This window comes from Peromyscus leucopus, chromosome X (genome assembly GCF_004664715.2).
Source record: "Peromyscus leucopus breed LL Stock chromosome X, UCI_PerLeu_2.1, whole genome shotgun sequence".
NCBI lineage: Eukaryota > Metazoa > Chordata > Mammalia > Rodentia > Cricetidae > Peromyscus > Peromyscus leucopus.
The window spans coordinates 122,428,075-122,452,313 of NC_051083.1; the positions used below are offsets into that span (position 1 = coordinate 122,428,075).

At 41.4% G+C, this 24,239-nt stretch overlaps 1 protein-coding gene across 4 annotated transcripts in view; it reads right to left on the reverse strand.

Annotated features, from left to right (window-relative positions):
• The window catches only part of Mcf2 (MCF.2 cell line derived transforming sequence), a 100,615-nt gene extending 77,737 nt beyond the window's left edge, over window positions 1-22,878 (reverse strand). For all 4 annotated transcript variants that reach the window (XM_037199078.1, XM_037199077.1, XM_037199076.1 and 1 more), the window contains exons 1-3: window positions 22,337-22,878; window positions 5,477-5,545; window positions 651-765 (exon numbers count right to left, since the gene is read on the reverse strand). In XM_037199078.1, the coding sequence (XP_037054973.1) occupies window positions 651-765; window positions 5,477-5,545; window positions 22,337-22,604 (452 nt within the window). In that variant the 5' untranslated portion in view covers window positions 22,605-22,878. The remainder of the gene's footprint in view (window positions 1-650; window positions 766-5,476; window positions 5,546-22,336) is intronic.
• Between the last annotated feature and the right edge of the window lie 1,361 nt (window positions 22,879-24,239).

The window sequence follows — 24,239 nt, forward strand, 5'->3', positions numbered from 1 at the left end:
GATCCTCGGCATATTTATGTATTTTCTCCTCAGGATATATTTTGCATCCTCAGTCTATATTTTACAGTATATTTTTAAATATATTTAGAATTTGGGGCCGGAGAGACGGCTCAGTGGTTAAAGAGCACTGGCTATTCTTCCAGAGGTCCTGAGTTCAATTCCTAGCAACCACATGGTGGCTCACAACCATCTATAGTGGGATCTGATGCCCTCTTCTGGCATAAAGTCATACATACAGATAGCACTCTCCTATATATTAAATAAATAAATAAATAAATAAATAAAGCTAAAGAATATATTTCTAATTTAGGCAGGTGGTGGTGGCACAGGCTTTCAATCCCAGTACTCAAAGAGGCAGAGGCAGGTAGATCTCTGTGAGTTTGAGGCCAGCCTGGTCTACAGAAGGATTTCCAGGACAACCAGGACTACACAAAGAAACCCTGTCTTGATAAATAAAACAAAACAAATGAACAAACAAAAAAAGAGAATCTAAGTAGTTCTCAGCCTCCTCTTTTGTTATATTTATGTACTTTATTTACTGTTCACAATAACAATAATAAGAACTATACTAACAAGCAATCTTCCTCTTATAACCTTCAAGTTGGTATTAGATATAAAACAAAATTTTAGAATGCAGTGAAATACAATACCTTGCAATGGATGTCAAGTAATTGAGCACTTTTGCAATTACATCCTCTGGAATGCACCTGAAGTTACAGTTTTCTGGAAATGTAATGATCCAAGTATTGTCCTTTCCCCGGCCACCTAAAATAAACCAAATCAACCAAATTATCAATTTATGTGATAAAACAAGAAGGAGGAGTTTCAAATTTAAAGAGGATTATTAGACTGGGTGGTGGTACACACCTTTAATCCCAGCATTTGGAGGCAGAGGCAGGTGGATCTCTGTGAGTTCAAGACCAGCCTGGTCTACAAAGTGAATTCCAGCACAGCCAAAGCTACATAGAGAAACCCTGTCTCGAAAAACCAAATAACAATCATAATCATAATAAAGAGCATGATTAAAAGATTGGGGTAATCAAGAATTTTATGAGAATCACAATTTCCATATAAACCAAAACAACAATAAGTAAAATCTAGCAAAGTGGTTCCTAAAACAAAAGCAAAACAAGAAAGAAAAACAAAGAGGACAAAATGAATAAGCAAGTAAGAAGAGAATTTCATGTGATATGCATAATAAATATGGCTAAGAAACAGATGATCTGCCAAGTTGAACAACCAAGAAGATTAAAAATCCACGGTGTACACTAGGGTTGCTATCCTAAATTCCAAATGAGAAACTGACAGTGGAAAACTTCATAAAACTGAGCACAATGAGTCATGGTAAGCAGAAAAGAAAATTATCTAAATGTTACAATTAAAGTTCAAAAATCAAGGCTGGAGTAATAGCTTAGTTGGCAAAGTGCTGTCCAAACAAGCATGAAGTATGGCGGTAGATCATCCAGAACCCAAATAAATATGGTAACATGTGCTCTTACTAGAACTGGGAAAGTGAAGAGAGACAGAAATCTATCCAGTTATACCGTCTAATATTAAGCAAACAAGATTTCAGAACCAGGAATATTACTAGACATAAAAAAGTTCAGGAGAGCTGGGCATAGTGGTGTACACCTTTAATCCCAGCACTCTGGAGGCAGAGGCAGGCGGATCTCTGTGAGTTCGAGGTCAGCATGGTCTACAGAGTAAGTTCCAGAACAGACAGGGCTACAGAGAAACCTTGCCTCAAAAAAGAAAAAAAAATTAAAAAAGAGAAAGAAAGAAAGAGAGGGAGGGAGGGAGGGAGGGAGGGAGGAGGGAAAGAAAGAAAAACATTGACTTCAGGGACTCAGGGGTTGGAGAAATAGCTCAGCAGTTAAAAGAATTTAATGCCCTTGCAGAGGACCTAGATTTAAATGCCAGCACCGCATGGTGGCTCACAATCATCTGTAACTCCAGTTTCAGGGAATTTAACACTCTCTTCTTCCCTCCACAGACACCAGGCATGCACATGATACACACATACATGCAGACAAAACATTCATACATAACAGTAAATCTAAAGTCTGGGCAAACACATGCCTTTAATCCCAGTACTCAGGAGGCAGAGGCAGGCAGATCACAATGAGTTTGAGGCTAGCCTGGTCTACAGAGCAAGTTTCAGGACAGCCAGGGCTACACAGAGAAACCCTAACTCACAAAGTGTCAAGTAAATTTTTTAGCAAAGTTCATTTAAGTGTCTGGAGAGATGGTTTCACAGTTAAGATGACATAGTGCTCTTGCATTGACCAAGTTCAGTTCGCAGCACCCATGTCATGTGGCTCACAAGCACCCGTTACTTTAGTTCCAAGGGCTCCTATGCTCTCTTCTGGCCTCTGTAGGCACCTACACTCATGTGCACAAACACAAACATAATTTTTGAAAAGTAAAATAAGTATTTTTTAAGTTCATTAGCTAATGTTTAAGTTGTCAACCTAGCAGACGAACACAGCCCTAAACGCTTATGTACTTAATAATAGAGCTACAAACAATATAAGTAAAACTGATAGAAATTTCCCCATCCAGCCCTCAACATTTGGCAGAACACAACCTCTCTCTCCCTCTCCCTCTGTGCACAAACAAGAGACACCTAGAAGGGGGGGACTATCAATTAAAAAACTGCCTCCATCAGATTGGCCTCTGGGCATGTCGATGGGGCATTTTTCAATTAATAATTGATGTGGGAGGTTCCAAAACAATGTGGGCAGTGCCATCCCAGCCAAGTGGTCCAAGCTGTTAAAGAAAGCAATATGAGCAAGCCTTGGAGAGAAAGCTAGTAAACAATTTGCCCCATGGTAACTGGCTCTTCTCTTGCATGAGTGACCGCCTTGACTTCTCTTAATGATGAATTTGAGATTAAGTCTTATAAGCCAAATAAACCTCCAATCAGTCAGGGTTCTCTGTAGGAACAGAACTGAACCAAGAATAGCCATCGTATCTCCCCAGTTGCTTTCAGTCATGGTGTTTATCACAGCAATAGAAAACAAAGTAGGGCCAGGCAGTGGTAGCACACCCCTTTAATCCCAGCACTCAGGCGGCAGAGCCAGGCGGATCTCTGTGAGTTCGAGGCCAGCCTGTCTACAGAGCGAGATCCAGGACAGGCACCAAAGCTACACAGAGAAACCCTGTCCCAAAAAGCCAAAAAGAAGAAGAAGGAGAAGGAGAAGGAGAAAAGGAGAAGAAAACAAAGTAGGACTTCTGCTTCATTCCCTCCCGGAGCTCTCTTCCCTTCTCTCTTTCCAAACAAGCTGGTCGGAGCACTCACACTATTTAAGCAAATATTATCTATCAGTGGATATGATAAGAGTCAATTATCACTGATTGACCAATCTACTAAATTTTAATCTATTAAACTTACGATCATTGAGCACCTTCATGTACTATACTAGTCAGTACATCTGTAATTTAAAAAAAAAAAAGAGATCTTTAAATTTTAAATTAGAGGTTTTAATCATGTTTGTCCATTAGAAACATTTTCTTCAAAAAGTGTAAGCAGAAGCATTTTTTTTTAACAACCACAAAAATGTTTGAAAAGTGAGATGGGTGTGGATGGGGGCAACAAGCACTAAGGATGCTTCTATTCAGAACATAATTTAGACAACAAGAGGGCTTGAAGTGTAGCTCAGTGGTAGAACACTTGAGTGAAGCAAAAGTACTTGAGACATGAAAATTCTATCACTGTCTGGGAAACGCTGACAATTATAAAAGAAAACCTAACACACAGCTAAATTTACTATGTATGATAGAATAGTAGTTTCCTATATCCATTGGTGATACACTCCAGCTAGAAACTACCAAATCCAGTGTGTATGTGTGTGTGTATGTGTGTGTGTGTGTGTGTGTGTGTGTGTGTGTGTGTGTGTGTGTGCGCGCGTGCGCACACGCGCGTCCCTCCCAGGGCACTTCAGGATTGCACACAGTACCAGAGCTCATTTTTCTTCCCTTGTTTTATGTCTTGGGGTTTCATTTGCATCACTCTGACCTTTTCTTTTTTTCAGTACTGAGTAAGGACTGAACCCAGTCTCAGCTCCAGCATCACCCTAGCGCTTATGCTTTAGGTTTTGGGCATGAGTATAAGAAAAAGAAATCTGGTGCAGGGAAACTCCCAGGAATCCACAAGGATGACCCAGCTAAGACTCCTAGCAACAGTGGAGAGGGTGCCTGAACTGGTCCTCTCCTGTAATCAGATTGATGACGACCCTATTTGTCATCATAGAACCTTCATCCAGTAACTGATGGAAGAAGATGCAGAGATCCACAGCCAAGCACTGGGCTGAGCTCCAGGAGTCCAGCTGAAGAGAGGGAGGAGGGATTTTATGAGCAAGGGGGGTCAAGATCATGACAGGGTCATGGAGACAACTGACCTGAGCTAATAGGAGCTCATGGACTCTGGACCCACAGCGAGGGAGCCTGCATGCAACTGACCTAGGCCCTCTGCATGTGGATGACATTTGTGTAGCTTGGTCTGTTTGTGGGGCCCCTAGCAGTGGGATCAAGACCTGTCCCTAGTGCATGAACTGGCATTTTGGAATCTATTCCCCATGCAGGGATGCCTAGCTTTGTTGACTCCCATGTGGGGCCTGTCCCTTTCTAAAGGGAGGAGGAATGGATAGTGGGGATAGATAGGAGGTAAGGGAATGGGAAGAGAGGAGGGAGGGGAAACTGGTTTGTATGTAAAATAAATGAAAAAAATTTAAAAAAAAAAAAAGAAAAAAAAAAAGGATTAGGCCCAGAAAGATGGCTCAGCAATTAAGAGCCCTTCGCTGCTTCTCAGAACTCATGTGGCAGCTCAAAACTATCTGTAGGTCCAGTTCCAGGAGATTTGATGCCTTCTACTGCAGGCACCTCATGTATGTGGTACACAGACATCCATGTAGAGAAAACACTCAAACACACAAAAAAGTAAGTGTAAAATGATAAAGGCTGGGTGTGGTGACATGAATCTTTAATTCCAGAAATTGAGAGGTGGAGGCAGACTGTTCTCTATGAGCTTGAGGCCAGCGTTGTTTACAGAGCGAGTTCCAAGCCAAGTAACCCTACATAATGAGCCTCTGTCTCTAGGTAGGTAGGTAGGTAGAGAGACAGACAGACACACAGATAGATAGATAGATTCAGACCACACCCTTCTAAGACACATACATTCCTCCATTGTGGGTATCTAAAGACTTGGTCTAAAAGTCAAATTTACAAGAGTGGTAAGACTGATCTTAATGACATTTAAAACTGTTGAAAATCCTTAATTATTCTGAGTGTCCGCTTGTTTAGTAAATAGATACCCAACATATAAATGATTATTAAAACATTTTTCAAACTAATATATGTATGCTTATATATGCATATATATGGATATGGATAACAAGCTATTTATATGTCCCAAATGAACTCTGTTGACCAGTTCATACATTTATCTGCCCTTAAATAAATGATAAAGTTTGCTTACCAGACAGGAAGGCAATGTCTTGCATTAGGAAGTGATTGATGTCCTTTAACTGGAAGAGGAACTCAGTTTCTATGACAAACAAGAAAAGAAACAATACCACTGTTAAAATGTAGCTAGAAGTATACAGAAATCCTCACAGTGCCCAAAAGAACTCTGGGGCCCTTAGAGATGTGTGTATACAGATGTATCTGCAGTTGTCTCCTCTTTCCTCCCTCTGCTATAGGGAAAGATAGCCATGATCTTTATGACATCACACAGTATATAGAAACAATGACCTACTTTTCAGAATCTATGTCTGGAACAAAAACTACTTTCACCCATCAGAAGATGAAGAACAAGGTACAAAGAGCCCTGGCTTCTTTGAAGAGTAGTCATGCACACACTGCAGCATGTTGTCTTTCACTTCTCATAGTGACTTTCATTCTGTAGAACTTTACCAGCAATTACAAAGCACACTTAGGGTTTTTATACAAATCGTTTTGGATCCTTAAAATATCCTAAGGTAGGTATTATTAACCCTAATTGAGGAAGATCAATGGTACAGTGGTTCACAACATGTGTTTGTGAATGAGAAAGACCAGGATTCAAATCCCATTTACTGCACTTAGTAGCTATACAAACTTGGACAGGCCAGTCACAGACTCATTGAGGTCCAGTTTCCTCAACTGTATCCTGGGCATCATAAAACCTACCTAACAAGGTGCTATGAACTGTAATATGAAACAGTTAGCATAACAGTAGACACCTAATTAACAGTGGCATTTAAGTCACTGTCCTTGCATTACTTCATACAATCGTTTTAGGTGCCCTAGATCTTAAATGCTAGCTCACAGTGTTTAAATCTACCAAACACTACAGGGATCAAAACTAAAAGTCCATTATCTGCCTCCAGTCCATGAACAAGGATAACTTTTTAAAAGAAAATAGGTCATTTGAACTAGGGTATTTTGGATGGCTGATTTAATGCCTGTGGTTTGACATCTCTTACTGAAGCCATATTTTCCACTTGCTTTCTGATATAAAAGACCTTCAAAGTCCTCATATTTGGTGGTGTCAGGCTGATAACACACCCTTCCCAGTGCTCCTGAAATCATTGCATATAGATGTGCTTTATCAAGAACAAAACTCCTCAAAAGCATTGACAAAGCTATAGAATATCATATCTTACAGAATTACCTACCCAACTGGAAACATAGAGCAATTAACTGGTATACTTATTTTCATAAAATACAAGTCATTAAAAACATATGATTGAGGGTCTACAAAATGGCCTGGTAGCTAGCCTGACAACCTGAGTTTGGTCCCTAGGATCCATATGGTAGGAGAGAAACTGACATTGCAAATTGTCGTCTGACCTCCACACATGCACTGTGCAAAATAAATACATAAACATGTACTAACCTTTTTTTTAAGGTGATTGGTCAGAACATGAAAATTAATTCTTAAAATTGTCTTGTAATTAATGTTATGTATATACACAATTAGATTTACATATATTTAGATTCCTGGTATATCCGAAACCAAAGTATACACATTAGCATATGAAATAATTCTTTCAACACTATGGTGCCTCAAATAAAATAATGTTTTAACAATCAAAAATGTGTCACACATCAACATTTTTAGACATGGAGATATGGTAGAAGGATCACAGAAAAAAAGATTAGACTTTCCTCTGTCCTCACATGCTTCCAAAAGTAGTAATGGCCTAAGGCTTGAATAAAGGAGCACTAGAAGCAGGTGTGGTGGTACATACCTATAATTCCGGCACTAGAAGGGTAGAGGCAGGTGAGTCTCTGAGTTCAAAGCCAACCTGGTCTATATAGTGAGTTCTAGACCAGCCAATGCTGCATAGGGAGACCCTCTCTCAAAACAAACAAACAGCATTAGAACATAGAGGCATCCCTAACAAAAGAAACCCAGATTTCTCTCCTGATTTGAATAGCAAGAATGTCTATTAAAATAAATTGATGAATTTTATGTCAGATGGCAAACTGGAAATAATATGTATGCAGGCTGATTATTCCTGTACCATTCAGAATCTTGAAGAGCTATAAAAATTATTACTCTGCAAATTAGACAGACACATTTTTAAAAAAAAGTGGTCTTGAAAATAAAACAAAAGGCTATGGGCTGACAATAGGAAGACAGGGTTTCATTTATCTCTGCCACTGAGTTGCTCTGTAACCTTGAGCAAGTCACTCATGTACTCTTCCCTTCATTCCCTCCATTTTAAGGCCATATAGCAGATATTTTCTAATGTACATTCTAGGAAAGTCAACAATGTGAAAAATCATATACATAAGGAAAATATACTCATATTTTGAGACCTAAAATGCCATCCTATTAAAATAGCATTTTTCATAATAATGAAAAGGAATGGGTTGACCACTACCTATGGTGGGACACCTCGCACAGCCTTGGTGCAGGGAGGAGGGGCTTGAACCTGCCTCAAATAAAGGTACCAGGCTCCGCTGACTCCCCATGGGAGGCCTTACCTTCTTGTAGGAGGGAATGGGAGGTGGGCTAAGAGGGGGAGGCGGGAGGGGTAGGAGGAGGGAAGACGGGGATCTGTGATTGGTATGTAAAATAAATAAAACAAAAGAAAAAAAGCGATGCTACCACTTTAAAAAACAGTCTAGATTAACAATTGACTAAAGTGAGAGGAACTAACAATGGAAAGCTAAGAGAAGACAGATGGCTGACAATGAGTATCCACAGAAGACAAGGTAAAATTGTTGCTGAAAACAAGAAAGTGGAGAACACTAGATTCTTAGATTCGGAGAAAGTCGTGATGCTGAGTTGTACCCTGTTTTGACTCTGAGGCTCTTGCATTTCCACACAGATTTCCTCCTGTGATACAAGAGTGAAAATGAGTATGATTCATAATGTTTCTCTCACAGACTCCTTAAATTCTTTAATTTCAAAGCATAGGAAATAAAAAGATTGGAGATGTAATTCAGTTGATAGCATGCTTGCCTAGTATGCATGAAGCCCTGAGATCTATTCCCAGCAACACATAAACCAGGCATCTTGGCACACATTTGTAATCCCATTGAGCACTCACCCAGGAGGAGGAGGCAGAAGTATAGAAAAATTGAGGTCATACTTGAGTACATCGAGTTTGAGGCCACCCTTGGCTGTATGAGACATTGTTTCAAAAACAAAAACAAAAAACAAACTTTTTTTAAAATTTTGATCACAGTGCTGGATCAAACTCACATTACAACATCTTCCATGCTGAGCAAAGACACCTTTGACAGGAAGCTGGCCAAGCTGCTCCATTACAGACAAGTAAAAATCATGCATTTTTCTTACTTGAAATACACAGCAAACAACAAATGGGCTGGTTGGGAGCTGGAGAGATGGCTCAGTGGTTAAGAGCATGTACTGCTCTAGCAGATGACTCAAATTTGGTTCCCAGCTCCTAACTGCCTACAACTCCAGTTCAAAGGAATCTAAGGCCTCTGAATCCTTGTGGGTACTGCACTTGTATGCACATACTCACACAGAGATATACATATACAAGTAATTAAAAATAATAAATCTTCTCTGCTAAAAAGAAAACCCTTGCATATAAACAAACAATCAGGCACAAACTAAAAACTAAAGATAAGAAACACTCTTGCAGTTCACTAACATATGATAAGAAGCATCAGGCTCTTGGTCTTTTTTTTGTGCTTGAGTATTTTGCCTGCTTGTTTATTTTTCAAGACAGGGTTTCTCTGTGTAGCTTTGCGCCTTTCCTGGGACTCACTTGGTAGCCCAGGCTGGCCTCGAACTTACAGAGATCCGCCTGGCTCTGCCTCCCGAGTGCTGGGATTAAAGGCGTGTGCCACCACCGCCTGGCTTTGCCTGCTTGTTTATATGTGTACCATGTGCACATAGTACCTGCAGATGCCAGAAGAGATCAGATCTCTTATAACTGGAGTTCTAGATGGTTATGAACCACCATGTGGGTACTAGGAACAGTACCCAGTCCTCTGTAAGAGCAGCAAGAGTTCTTAACCACTGGGTCATCTCTCCAGGTCCTTCTTTCTTGATCATAAAAGTTGTACACAACTACTAATTCTTTTATCTCAAATGAGGAAATACGGTTAGAATTCAAAGATTTTTTTAAAGTGCTACAAAGTACAGAAATTAGAATGAATATTAAATACATCTTTATGGGCTTCAGCACCTACCATGTTACAAGCTGATGCATGCTCTGAATTTCTGCACATGACACATAGAGCATCTGATTAGATGGATATACCCTCCTCTTTTATCATTTAAATAAGTAAATAATTGGTATGTACAAGCTTTCTCATTTTATAGAAAGCATTTTTATTTCAGATACCAAAATATAATAGCAATAATTTCCAGCCCTGGGGATTTTATTTTACAGTGACACTCTTTTGTACCCATTTGTATTCTGTCTGGGGTTCCTGTTCATATATGATAGACAAAAATAGGTTCTGAACCCACTGTACATACATGCCACTTAGCCCATACTAAAGGGTCATGGTAAATAAACTGCTTTAAAGAGCAAATGCTTCCATTCTCATGCTTTCCTAAAAATAAACTGGAGGCAAAAGCAAAGCACATGTGAAAACAGAAAAGAAAATAAATGTCAAGCAACCAAACCTCCACCAAGACATAGAACTAGGAAATAAACGGAATAAATGGTTAATGATAGCTATTATCTTGAAGCTCTTACCATTTACCAAGCACTGCACAAGACATTTAAGCACAATTTTCTGGTCTTCAAAACAAACCTCCAAAGTTGATATTAGAAGCCTCATCTTTTAAATATTTTTATTTATTTATTGTATGTGTAAGGATATTTTTCTGCATATATGTCTAAATACCACAAGTGTGTACGGTACACATAAATTACAGAAGAGGGCATCAGATCACCTGGGACTAGAATTACAGATGTTTGTGAAGTGCCATATGAGGGCTGGAAATTGAATCCAGGGCCTCTGGAAGAGCAGCAAGGGCTCTTAACTGCTGAGCCATCTCTCCAGCCCCCAAAGCCTCATTTTAAGATAAAGAAACATGCTTAAGGAAACTAGCAGGCATGTATTTGCACATTCATTCAAGAAACTCCTATTAAATAACTACCAGGTGCCAGTCAAGTGTCTCAACCTGAAGCAGAATCTAGCATAGATTCAGATAAGTTTCAGAGCATCATCTATCTGGTCTGCTACCCTTCAGCTAGGCCATGTGACACTTGTACTCAGAAAAACACACTCAAATAGCTCTCACACAATTATTAACTAGATACAACTTGATAGTGTCGGTTCTTCCTAAACCACAGCAAGAATGTATACAATCTTTTGAAAGAAAGTTCATTCTATTTAGTCTGAAATTTTTTTATTTAACATTTATTTTATATGTATTTGTGTGCCTGAGTGTATGTATATGCACCACATGCATGCAGGAGCCTGCAGAGGCCAGAAGTGGTGTCATAGTCCCTGGGCCTAGAATTAAAAATGGTTGTGAGCCCTATAATGTGGGTGCTAATAACCAAACCCAGGTCATGTGCAAGAGCAGCCAGAGCTCTTAATCACAGAGCCATCTGTCTAGCCCCTACAGTCTGAAATTAACAGCAATGCTTTTTAGGAATCATCTTTTTGAAAGTCCACTATGGCTGATGTGTGGGACAGACAAAATTTTTGTGAGTCCCAGGTTCTGCTAAAAGATGGATGGGATTCTGAGTGTAATTTTTCCCTTTCAATCTGAACAACAGATATGCTACACCATCTGTAAACAGAAATGATTTAGTATATACAAATGATTGTGTTATGATTTGAATCATAACATTTCCTTTGAAAATGTTATGATTCAAAAGGTGGAACAAATAAAAGGGTAATTCTGAAATCATCAGAAAACAAACTCCTATTAGACTACAGTAGTACAATATAGTATACTGTTCTTCAATAAAGGTACAATATGAAAAATCCTTCTTTTGCTAACATGTATTGGAGCCTCTTTCCAATCCACTCCAATTCAGCAAACATAGAGTGAATTTCTATTTGGACCCTCTCTGCATGCAAACATATAGCTCCTAACCTTACAATTAAAAAAAAATGACATAAAAGCTGTATGTTCACCCATAGAACCATAAAGGCTATATATATATAGCATGGAGGTCCCTAGGACGACTGTGGCATATAATAAATTTCAGTTTTACTCAATTATTGAAAAAAAAATAGCCAAATGAATGGAAACACATGAACTATGAACCAAAGGCTGAGGGGCTCCCAGCTGGATCAGGCCCTCTGAATAGGTGAGACATTTGATTGGCTTGATCAGTTTGGGAGGCATCTAGGCAGTGGGACCAAGTCCTGTGCTCATTGCATGAATTGGCTGTTTGAAACCAGGAACTTATGCAGGGACACTTGGCTTAGTCTGGGAGGAAGGGACTGGACCTGCCTGGACTGAGTCTACCAAGTTGATCACAGTCCTCGGGGGAAGACTTGTCCTAGAGGAGGTGGGAATGGAGGGTGGGCTGGGGGTAAGGGGAGGGCGTGGGAGGGGGGAGAATAGGGGAACCCATGGCTGATATGTAGAACTGAATGGTATTGTAAAATAAAAAATATATATCACAAAAAAAAAAAAAAAAAAAAAAAAAAGCTGTATGTTCCTACAATCACAGCAAATGGAAAGCTAGGGCCAGGGGATCCCAAGTTCCAGGCCAGCCTTAGCTACACCGAGAGTCTTGGCCTTTAAAAATAAAATAGGGCATGCATGGTGGCACATACCTTTAGTCCCAGCACTTAAGAGACACTGGCAGGCCATAAATGTCTATATGAATTAAAGGCCAGCCTGGTCTACATACTGAGTTCCAAGCCACTCAGGACTACATAATGAAACTTTTTCTCAAATAAAAAGGGGGGGGAGGGGGAGAAAGGAAGACTATGGTTAATGAAAGAGGCAAGACTTACAAAAGGCCATATATTCTAAGTTTCCACTGATAAATCTTCAAAATGGGCATATTTAGTGATAAAAAGTAGATCAGAGGTTGCTCAGGAATTGATGGAATTGGAGAGATGATAGCTAAAGAGTAAATGATGTTTTCTGGAAGTGGTAAAATTATTGTAAAATTGATTGCAGTGATGGATTACAGAATTTGATAAACATAGGAAATGGATTGAATTTAAGTGGGTAAGTTGTATGGTGAATTACATCTCAGTAAATCTATTACGAAAAATACAAGGAAAAGTGAGTATTTGTAAGAAAATAGCATTTTTTTTTCAAAAACAAAGTTTAATTAAAATCAAGACAGTGTCTCATGTAGCCCAGGTTTGCCTTGAACTTCCTAGGTAGCTGAGGGTGGCCTTGAACATCTGATCATTCTGCCTCCAGAATTACCAGTTCAGTTTATGTGCTGCTGAGGAGTGAATGGAGGACTTGGTGCTAGCACTCTACCAACTGAGTCATACACCAGCTCCAGTTCAACAACCTCTCATGTGACGATGTAAACAATGTTTTAAGATTTATTTTTTTCAAGTAAGTGTGTGTGTGTGTGTGTGTGTGTGTGTGTGTGTGTGTGTGTGTGTGTGTGCCACCTGGAAGCCAGAAGAGGGCATTAGATCCCCTGGAGGTTGAGTTACAGGTAGTTACGAGCTGCAGATGTGGGGGGGGCGGTTGAACTCAGGTCCTGTAGAAGAGCAGCAAGGGCTCTCAACCACTGAGCCATCACCCTAAACAGTACATATATTTTTAATCTGGCATTAGCAAGTGCCTATATATGCAATATGATCATTACAGATGTATTTTAGGTTTGGATTTGGCTCTTACCACAGGATTATTTTGCATTTTTTCACAAAGCATGTATTTTGAAAAACGAAATTATTTCAGTGATTACTACAAGAAAGTATGAAGTAGAGCTTAACAGTGATCAAAATTAGGAATCAATACAGCTTACATAATATAACAGTATAAAACAGGGAAGAAATCATTAAATTTGACAACTAAAAGAAGAAAGAAATTCTGAGATGGTCTTCAATCTAAGCATCCCCTACTTGGATGCAATGGTACATCCCTTTAATTTAATTTCAGCAGTCCTTGAGAGGAGGAGGCAGGCTGAAGTAGGATTGTCACTAGTCCCATGTCAGTCTGGGTTACTGCATTCCAGGCCAGCCTGAGATCCTGAAAGTTTGTCTTTTCAAAGCAAAGGAAAACAGACATCATATCAATACAAATGTCTGGAAGTGCTCCCGAGTACGTGCTTTGCAATCACCATCACTGTACCACCACTGCAAGGCTTACACAGCATACAATAAGGAAGGACTTCCAAATCTGGGGAGGAGGGCCACAAGGCCTTCAGATGTTCAGTGTTTATTTGTGCTTTGAAGGAATGAATCAAGGAATTGAGAAAGTTGAGGACCAGAAGGAACGAGTGAGAGGATAGAAGGAATAGGCTGCAAGGCAGTAATCCATCTTTCAACACAATTTTGTAGTTGTTTCTATCAGCTACTCTAATAATTCATGTGGTCAAAGCTGAACATTAATGTCGGGCTACAAAAGCCAGTTAGGCATCAACCAAGATTGGGGCGGGTGGCGGGGTGGGGACTCTTTATCTAGAAGCAAGCGGCAATTCGGGGCCCAGAGTGATGAATATTAAAACAGTGCTGATTGTAGGGTACAGTGAGCTCAGAGTAAGAGGACATCCAAAGCTAAGCTGATAAGACACCCCCGCAGAAGAAATGAAAAACAAATGGGTTTTCTAGCTTAGTCCTTGAGGAGGGATCCTTTCAGCAGCTCAGGACTTAAAGGATTTGAAGGTGGTCCAACCAGCTTTCATCTGTCCTGGGTCAGACCCATTTGCATAGGCTGCAAGTGAAAAGGTAGTCTTGGCGTCACTGATATTCACATGTATATGTGTGTGCATATAGCACAATGACATGCAAAGATGAAGCATTGTGATTCAAATGAAAGGTCTTTAAAACCTAGAAAAGGATAAAACCTGCACTGCCTCCAAGTTTTTTATACTCCTCCAGTTCTGACGCTCTTTTGCAACTTGATCAAATCTTTAGAATTTACAGATGATGAAAATCTTTGCTAAATGCAAAATCTATGTAAAAGAAGCATTTTTTTCCAGAAATGTGTTTGCATCATCTTCAAAATGATTGTCGGGGAAAGCTATTTTTATTAAAAAAAGAATTCGCTTCCCTGGATAATTCTGAAAGCTCGCCTTAAAAACAAACAAGTTAGACATGGTGGCTCCTATTCCCTTGAAGGCTGAGGTGGAAGGATTTCTATAAGATCAATGCTAGTCTGCACTGTAAAGTGATTTCCAGGTCAGTCAGACTGGACTAGAGTGAGACCCTGCCCCCCCCCCAAAAAAAAAAAAGCAAAGCAAAACAAAACAAAACAAAAGCATGAAAGAAATAAAGAAAAAAGAAAGGAAGGAAAGAAGGAAGGAAGGAAACTAAAGAAACAAAACCAAGAAAACTCTATTTAATTTAATTTTATTTTTGTTTGTTGTTTTCAGACAGGGTCTCTCTACATAGCCCTGGTTGTCCTGGATCTTACTATGGAGACCAAGGTGGCCTGGAACTCTCAGAGATCCACCCACTTTTGCCTCTTTTGCATGAGCCATCACACCTGGCCAGCAGGCAATTTTAAATGTCACAGACTATTCCTTATCAATATAAATTGAGAATGAAAAGAAAAGCCTTTTGGAGGCAGCAAGATGGTTCAGCCGGTAGATACTGTTGCCAGCAAGCCTGAAAACCTGACCTGAGTTTCTTTGCTAGTAACAGCAGAAAGGTAGGAGGAGAAATCTAGTCATGCCATAAAGCTGTCCTCTCATCCATCAGTATGTGCCACACACTTTACACATACACACAAGAAGAATATTTTAAAGAGAAATTTTTCTTTATTTTTAATTACTTTACGTATATGAATGTGTTGTCTGCATGAATGTCTGTGAACCATGTGCATGCTGTGCCTAGGGTCTCTGAAAGCCAGAAGAGGTCATTAGATTCCCTAGAAATAAAGTTATAGCCCACTGTGAGCAATCATGTGAGTGCTGGGAATTAAACCTGGTTCCTCTGGAAGAGCAAGTGTTCTTAACCACTGACCAATCTCTCAAGTACAGAAATTCCTTTCTTTTCCTTTTCTTTTTTTTTTTGGGGGGGGGTGGTGTTTCAAAAGAGAATTTCTCTGTGTTACTCTGGCTCTCCTAGAACTCACTCTGTAGACCAGACTGGCCTTGAACTCACAGAGATCCGCCTGCCTCTGTTGAGATTAAAATCATGCGCCACCACTACCTGGCTATAGAATTCCTTTCCTTATTCATCTGAATCATCATTGCTCAGTATCCACAGTGCAAATGAGTCTAAGCAATGCTTGAACATGAGCTTGAAGATGTAATGATAATCACAAACATAATGGTCACAGCCACAAAATAAATGTTCTAAACATATTAAGTATTTGCATTCACCTATTTTAAAATTTTTATTATAACATCTGACCTTTTGAGGACAGCTATTTAAAGTACAAGCTATAAAAGTATACAAGATGGCCCACTAAAGTCAGAAACCACAATATCCAATGTAGACATATAACTAAATGCCAGCTCTCTTATTCCATGGCTATTCATCACTTCCTGGGTTTAGAAATCTAATTTTGAAATGCACAGCATCTGCAACAGTAAATCCAATTAAAATGGTTTACTTTGGTTTATAATGCGTGCAGGAGAACACACAATATCTGTTAGTGGTCCTTCCAAGGTTACAACAAAGGAAGCAAAACTGACCTTCTTTTGTAAACTAACAGTGCAAAATGATAGATCAAATGATGGGGCTTGCAAATGCAAATTCAAGAATGTTCCAGCATATGCATACTCCTTCTAAGTGCCATCAAGAAAGCTAAGAATAACTACACCTCATCACACCGGTTCATTTTTAATAGAGGAATTTTTTTTTATAAATAACTCTGTTTTCCTTGTCAACATGCTGGATACTCAATAGCTAAAGTGTCAGCTAATTAACCAACAGGCACAAGACTGCAAATAAAGACCCTAAGGAGCAGAGAATTTGCAGTACCCCCTGAATGTAAATACAGGACTTGATGCTGACCTGGCTGAAATATATTTTGAAGGGGCAGGCAGCTCAATGTCTATCAGACTCTCCAGTCCCCCAAAGACATTCAAACTTCATATTCTAGCGGCATGTGAACTTTCTCTTTCATCTAGAAACTTTACAAAGAATCAGCAACAACTTATTAAAAATAAACTCCGAGTCAGGAAGAGGATACAAATCTGGGATCCTAGCATTCAAGAAGGCTGATAAGAGGATCATCAGTTGGAGGGCAGCTGCTTTTTGAGATCCTTCCTCAAAAAAAAAAAAAATGAAGAATATATGACTTCATAATATATGAAGTCCATGTTATATATACGGCATAACTTTGTGGTACACCACATGAATGGCATGCCCTGGGCTCTAATTCCACTCCTCAGCATGCAATAAGAGATATTGATGTCCATGAAGAAAATTACAGAAAAATATTCATTGCTTGGGCTACAAAACAAGTTTCAGGACAGCCTAGGCTATAGTGTAAGAACTTATCCCAAATAAGTAAACAAACTCACTAAATTGACCTATAGATTCTAAGCAATACCTAGCATATCCTAACTAGATTTTTTATATACAAATTGACAAATTAATAATAAAAAATAAAGTTCTGAAGATTGGCAAAGGATCTAGAAGAGCCAAAACAATCTTTTTATTACTTTTATTTTTATTTATTTTGAGTGGAGCTGGAAAGATGGCTCAACAATTAAGAGTACTTCCTGTGGCCAGGCATGGTGGCACCTTCAATCCCAGCAGAGGCAGAGGCAGGCAAATCTCAGGGAGTTCCAGGGCAGCCTGGTCTAGACTACCTGAATCCATGGGCTCTGGGCTCAAGGGTTCAGTGAGAGACCCTGTCTCAAGGAACAAGGTGGAGAGCTACTGAGAAAGATAGCCAGAGTCAACACCTGGCCTGCATCTGCACACACATTTGCATCCATACAAAAACACAAGGTTCATATGTAGTAATGAAGGAAGACTTCCCAGAGTCATTGTTTATTTAGAGTTTTCAGATAGTTCTGCAAATTTGGGTTACAATGTTCCTTAGCTTACAGCACATCAAAATGAGCAGTGGAGGATGGAGCCTGGAGCCAGAGACAGTAAAAGACAGTAGAAGAACTGACAGCAGTAAGAAATGACAGCTAACAGAGAAGAGCTATATGGAAAGATTAGACAAAGCAGACATTATCAATTAAAAGGCAGAAAGATTTGCCATAGAGACAGAGAGCCTCCACTGAAATCCCTGAGCATTGTATACATCATATTAAAGTAACTGATGCTGTCCTAAGGACAGTCTTGAGTCATCAGGAAAGGATGCAATTATTTCAGGTTCAGGAGTCTGGGAGGTAAATAATCTCTTTGAAAACCTTTCCATCCAAAATGGTTAGAATTCTGAGAAGAAAAATAAACCAGGCACTAAAGGTGCTGATGCTCAGTTTCCCAGAGAATGCTTGAGTTCCCAGAGAAGTTTGCCATGGAAGATAGTCAATATAATGTGGTCTAGGACTGGGGAAGTAGTTCCAGTGGTAAAGTGCTTGCCTAGCATGCATGAAACCCTGGATGCGATCTGTAGAAACACATTTAAAAAAACTGGAATGGTGGCTTATACATGTATTCCCAGTACTGGGGAGGTAGAGGTAGAAGGATCATGAATTCAGGGTCATCCTAAACTACATTGAACTTTCCAGGGTAGCCTGGGCTACATGAGACCTTGTTTCAAAAAAGAAAATTTTTAGCCTCATAAAAGATCCATTACTGTTGGAATACATTTTACAACATTGTGCAATGTACAGCAAATAAGTACTGTCATTTATACTCTATTTGAGCTAAAACTTAATGATGCCAAATTGCACTTGAAACCAAATTTATACATGAACAGGTTTTCACAGTACTTTAACTTCTCAGTTGGGTGAGGTTTTATTAGATGAATAGAGTTTACTTTCTTCATGGTGTGCAAAATATGTTTCCCTATTCATCATTAGGTAAGATGGCATGTGAGAAGGCAAAACTGCAAAAGCAAGCTCAAAAGAAAATGATATACTAAACATGTGGTTGTTTATTACTCAGGCTGTGCTATCAATATTTCCATAGGGAAGTAGACTTGGGAATGTCAGTTAAGAGAAGACAAGATGAAACAAGGTTTGTCTCTCCCAACTTCTTCCCAGCTCTGTACTTCTTGATCAGTTCAACCTGAATGCTCCACAAAGATCACATATTCAGTACTGAATTCTGGGGTTGAGAATGTTATCTCAGTGGTAGAGCATGTGCTTAGTATGTGTGAGGCTCTGAGCTCCATTCTGAACACTAAAATAAAATGATAAACTGAACCCAAACTTGTCCTACCTCTTCCATTCCGTCTTTTGTTTGTTTAGTTGGTTTTAGTTTTTCTCTTGAGACAGACCCTCACTATGTAGCCCTGGCTAGCCTCAAACTCAGAGAAATCCCCCTGCTTCTCCTTTCCCAGAACTGAGATTAAAGATGTGTACCACCACACCTGGCTTCCATTTGTAGTCTTTTCCCCCCTTGGCTTTTCAAGATGGGGTTTCTCTGTGTAACCATGGCTATCCTGGAACTAGCTCTGTAGACCAGACCAGCCTCAAACAGAGATTCCCCTGCCTCTGAATCCCATGTGCCACCATGCCTACCTACTCTAATTATTTTTAAAATCATATACAACTCTGTAAACCAACTATGTTTTCCCCTTTCTGTTTTGTCTTTGCCCATATTATTTCCTATGTCTGGAATACCTTCTCTGCCTCTGCCACATCCATTCCTATCCCTTATGCACCTGGAAAAATTTTAATTCCTCATGTCTTGTGGATCCCTAGCCAGTTGAAGACCTTCTCTCTCCAGAAGCAAAAATCTATCAGTCATCTCTGGGCTGCCTCAGAAGAGAACCTGTGTACACACATATAACTATGTAACAAGTGATCTTTCAAAGGGTTCTTTGTGGCAATAAAAACTTTCTAAACACATTTGTAGATATATTAATATTTTAAGTATATGAAATCCAGCCAGCCGTGGTGGTGCACACCTTTAAGCCCAGCACTCAGGAGGCAGAGCCAGGCAGATCTCTGTGAGTTCAAGGCCAGCCTGGTCTACAAAGCGAGTTCCAGAATAGGCTCCAAAGCTACACAGAAAAATCCTGTCTCAAAAAAACAAAAACAAAAAAAAGTATATGAAAGTCTTTTTTGCATTTAAAGTTATAAACTAGGCATGGTGGCACACACTGGTAATCCCAACACTTAAGAAGTGAAGGCAGTAGGATCCAGAATTTGAGATCAGTTTTGAGACTGTCAAAAAGCCAAAAATGGGCTGGTGAGATAGCTCAGCAAGGAGGAATGCATGCTGGCAAGCCTGGCTGCCACAAGGTGGAAGGAAAAAACAGATTCATTTTCAAGTTGTCCTTTGACCTCTGCATATATGCTAAAGCACATGCTCCCACACACATACACACAGAAAAGACAAAATAAGTATAATTTTGAGAAGAGCAAAATAAAGTTATAGAACAAGCTGTACATGGTGCTACAAACCTGGAGTTTCAGTTACTCTGGAGGCTGAGGCAGGAGATCATTTAAGCCAGGTATTCAAAAGCAACCCCGGGCAATTAAAATAAATGTCCATCTCAAAAACAAACAAAAACTGTAAAGTTATAATATCCCATAGTGTGTGCCCCAGCCACAGGAATACTTATCTTTGTAGGCAGGTAGAGGTTAACTGCTGAAAATACTGAAAGACAAATAAGAGCTGCCAGCCAGCCCCTCCACCCCTACTGCACCCCTACCCACAATCCCACTAAAGCACAGCACAGTGACTGGTATCATTTAAATGCTAGGATGTGTTGCCATGTCATAGTGACTGGGAAATAGCAGCATGCTAGAAACTTCCAAGGATCAAGAAAGTGAACCTAGAACGAAGAGAAACACTTGGCAACAGAAATGTCCACTTGTATTTCATTATTGTGATTTGGCTGGGATTGTAGCTTTGCCTAGCATCCATCCACTGGCCCTGGAGTTCAATCCCCAGAACTTTCTCTCACATACGTGTGTGTGTGTGTGTGTGTGTGTGTGTGTGTGTGTGTGTGTGTGTGTGTGTAAGAGAGAGAGAGAGAGAGAGAGAGAGAGAGAGAGAGAGAGAGAGAGAGAGGGAGAGAGGGAGAGAGAGGGAGAGAGAGGGAGGGAGAGGTGGGAGAGTGTGTGTTATCAGTGGTACACATGGGGGTGTACTAATCCCAGCACTGAAGATTATTTTGAGGCCATCCTGAGCTACATAGTGAGACTTTGTTTCATTTTAAGGTTTTTTATTTCCCTATGAAGTTGGTTTTTAGCTCTCACTGCACATTGCACATGCACATAAAGTTTCCCTTGGTTTTTTTTGCAGCCTCCCAAATTCATTTAAATTGCCCTTAAACCCTGAAGGAGTTTGTGCCCCATCGCCATACTTCCCTTAATGATTTATTATTACATACAGAAAATAACATTGGCCACTTCCAAACAAAATACTCAAGACCAAAGGGTTCTTTGTTACTAAGAAGCTTTAGACAGAGCCCTGAGTTTCCTGTGGTTTAACTGAAGACATTGGTGTGACCTCCTTCCAATTCGTGGACAGCTTCGAACAAGAAGTGGAATTTGGAACACATGCTGTGGCTACCTGATTTGAGAAAAGAAAAACTACACCAAGTCTAGTTTTTAATTCCCAAGTTCCCATTACAAGAAACACTGACCGGGTAAGCACCACAGAGGCACAGAAGACATGGCCAGCAGCTGCAGCACCTGGCAGATATTCCTGGACTCCCAGTGGTCCTATAGGAACTTTAAGTCTTGGAGCCGCCACATGCTCCATGGTACATCAAGCCCAAAACCCAGCAACTCCGACTTGCTCAAAGTGTGTACATCAAACCCCACTTTGCACCACTCTCAAGCCTTCACCAAAATACAGTGGCAGCAGTAAGGATCTATTAGCTTTGGTTTTCTCCCTCCAAGACAAGTAGGAAAGAGCTTCTGCCTTTGTAGTAAGAGCACCAGAGAGGCAGGAAGCTCGTGGAACCAAGCTGGGAAGAAGTGGTGGTCCGGGTGGATAAGCGCAAATCCTTGGCAGCAGACTGCCTACAAACTCCTCCTCCAACTTCAGGCCCGCGGCTTTCAGAATCCGAGCGCCTTTTTGACTTGGACCTAGCACGTGTTAATGAAACAAACAGCAATCACCCACACACGTAAATAAACCTAGCTTTTTTTTTTTTAACTACAGGGAGTGTTGCAAGGAAGTGTATCCTCAGGGAGGCTTGGCCCCGGGGTGTGGGATGCACAGTGGGAAGATTCCTTGTGTTTCCAACTCCACCAGGAGGCACCTAGATGGGTGGAAAGTGGGTAGGAGACATGGGACAGTCTCACCTTGCTTGGCGGGCTTCTGAAGGTCCGCCTGTGGGGCTTGAGCGGAGTTGAAAGCCACTTACACCCTTGGCAGGCAGCTGGCCTGAGAAACTGAGGACCACAGCCTGGATGGCTCCAAGCTAGAAGCACCACTGCGGTGGGGGGCGCAGGGGGGGTTATAGGGTGAAGAGGAGGGAGAGAGAGAGAGAGAGAGAGAGAGAGAGAGAGAGAGAGAGAGAGAGAGAGAGAGAGAGAGAGAGAGAGAGAGAGAGAGAGAGAGAGAGAACAAACGCCGAGTGCTTGGAGAAGACAAAGTACACCGCCCCCCCCCCCAACAGCAGGCTGGGAGGGAGCTGGGAAGAGGGAACAGGCGAGAGCTGAGTCCCAGGCCGCTGGGTGGGAGTGCTCCAGGAAACGTTACTCACCTGCCACGAAGACTGCCTGCAGCAAGCAGAGGTAGTTCTTCCCGTACTTCTCTTCAATCCTAATACGATGCAGTGCCATGGCCATGTCCACCTGCACCGGGACTGCCTGCGTGAACGGCAGGAAACTGCAGCCATCCCGGTTCAGCAAGCGATTCCTAATACTGGGCGTCTGAGCAACAGCCCTGGGCAATTGCCTGAACGCCATCCAAGGCGAGGCAGGAGCGGGAACAGGAGGGGGCCCTACTGGAGGGGGCCCTGCTTCCGCCATCCTCAAGCCAGACTCAGGGGTCGGCGACCCCAACCCCAACCCGCCGCTGCCGGACTCTGGGCCGGCAAGCAGCCCGCCTGTGCAAGCAAGCAAAGACACAGCCGCAAGGGTCGCAGCCTGAGCAGTTCTGAGGTTCAGAAGACTAGAGCCCCCTAGCTGGGACCGACAAGCCCCAGGACAGAGAGCACTATGTGTCCGGAGCCCAGAAACTTGCTGAGACTTCAGGACTCTGGCAGCAGAGTGCTTCTGGCTTCAGCTACTGAGAGTTGAGAGCAACTCCACTCCCTGTGGGTGTGCACCCACATCCCCGCCTAGTTTCTAGCGGGATGAACAGGGGCGGGACACCAGGAACCGGAGGGGACAGCCCCCGCAGAGACGCCCACGGAGAAATTGTGGAGGCTGGCGCTAGGCTGCAGCACGTGGTGGGAGGGGACAACCCGATCTCACACTCTGGGCAGTGGGAGCTGGAGCGGGAGGTTCCTTGCATCCTGCTTCCCAGGGCGGGGCGGGGGTGGAGTAGAGATGCACAGTGTGGGCACCTGCTGATAACACTGCTAGAGCGCTTTACTGGTGCCAAGAGAGCAGCCTTGGGTAGTCGGAAAAGGTGGGTGCTGAAGCCGAAATGTGCTTTCTCCCACCCTGCCCCTCACTGGCCTGCAAGAGCTCAAGCACAATCAATCTCCACCCTTGCTTCTCAAGGGCTAGGGTCCTGGGAAGCCTTGTATAATACACTGGGCTACCATCTTTTACGGGTTTGGAATCATGGTTTGCCTTAGAAATGACAAAACAGAAATGGGCCAGTGAGATGGCTCTGAGAGTAAAGGCCCTTGCTGGGCAAACCGAGTGATCTGAATTAATGGAACCCATGTAACTTAAGGCAAAAGAAGAGAAATAAGTCCACAAAATTGTCCTCTGACCTCCACATGCGCTGTGGCACATACATTATGCACAAAAAGAAGTAACAGAAGCAGGGGCTGGAGATTTAGGGCAATTGGTAGAGTGCATTCCTAGCATGCAAAGGCCCTGGGTTTCATCCCTCAGGAGATGGACTTTGGAGGACCAAGGTTATCCCTAACTATATAGCTCATTCCAGGCCAGCCTAGGCTAGAAAAGACCATGTCTCAAAAAAAAATCACACACACACACACACACACACACACACACACACGCACACGCACACGCATACGCACACGCACGCACGCACGCAACAGTAAATACCAAACAACAACAACAAAAATGGGGGGGGGGGGCAGCAAGAGAAGGTAATCTCTTGAAAACCCAAGTGGAAAAGGATAGGAGGTCCCAGCCCTTTCCTCCTCCTGAGCTTGGGAGTTTAGAGGGTGCTGTAGGAAGAATGAGGAGAGGCAGGCTGCTCATCAAAAAGCTATAGCACCATGAATTTGAAGGAGAGAGAGGAGTGTATGGGAGGGTTTAGAGGGAGGAAAGGGAAGAGAGAAATGTTGTAATTAAATTATAATCTCAAAAATAAGAAATAATAAAGCTATAGCAACTGAGGAGAGGCCGGAGTGTCAAGTTAGAAACTGAAAGTGTAATTCAGTGTCCAAGTCCTAGGGATTTGCCCCAATTTTACTCTAATACTAGCAGCCTTTTTGGGAATTGCAAGCATCACTCTTT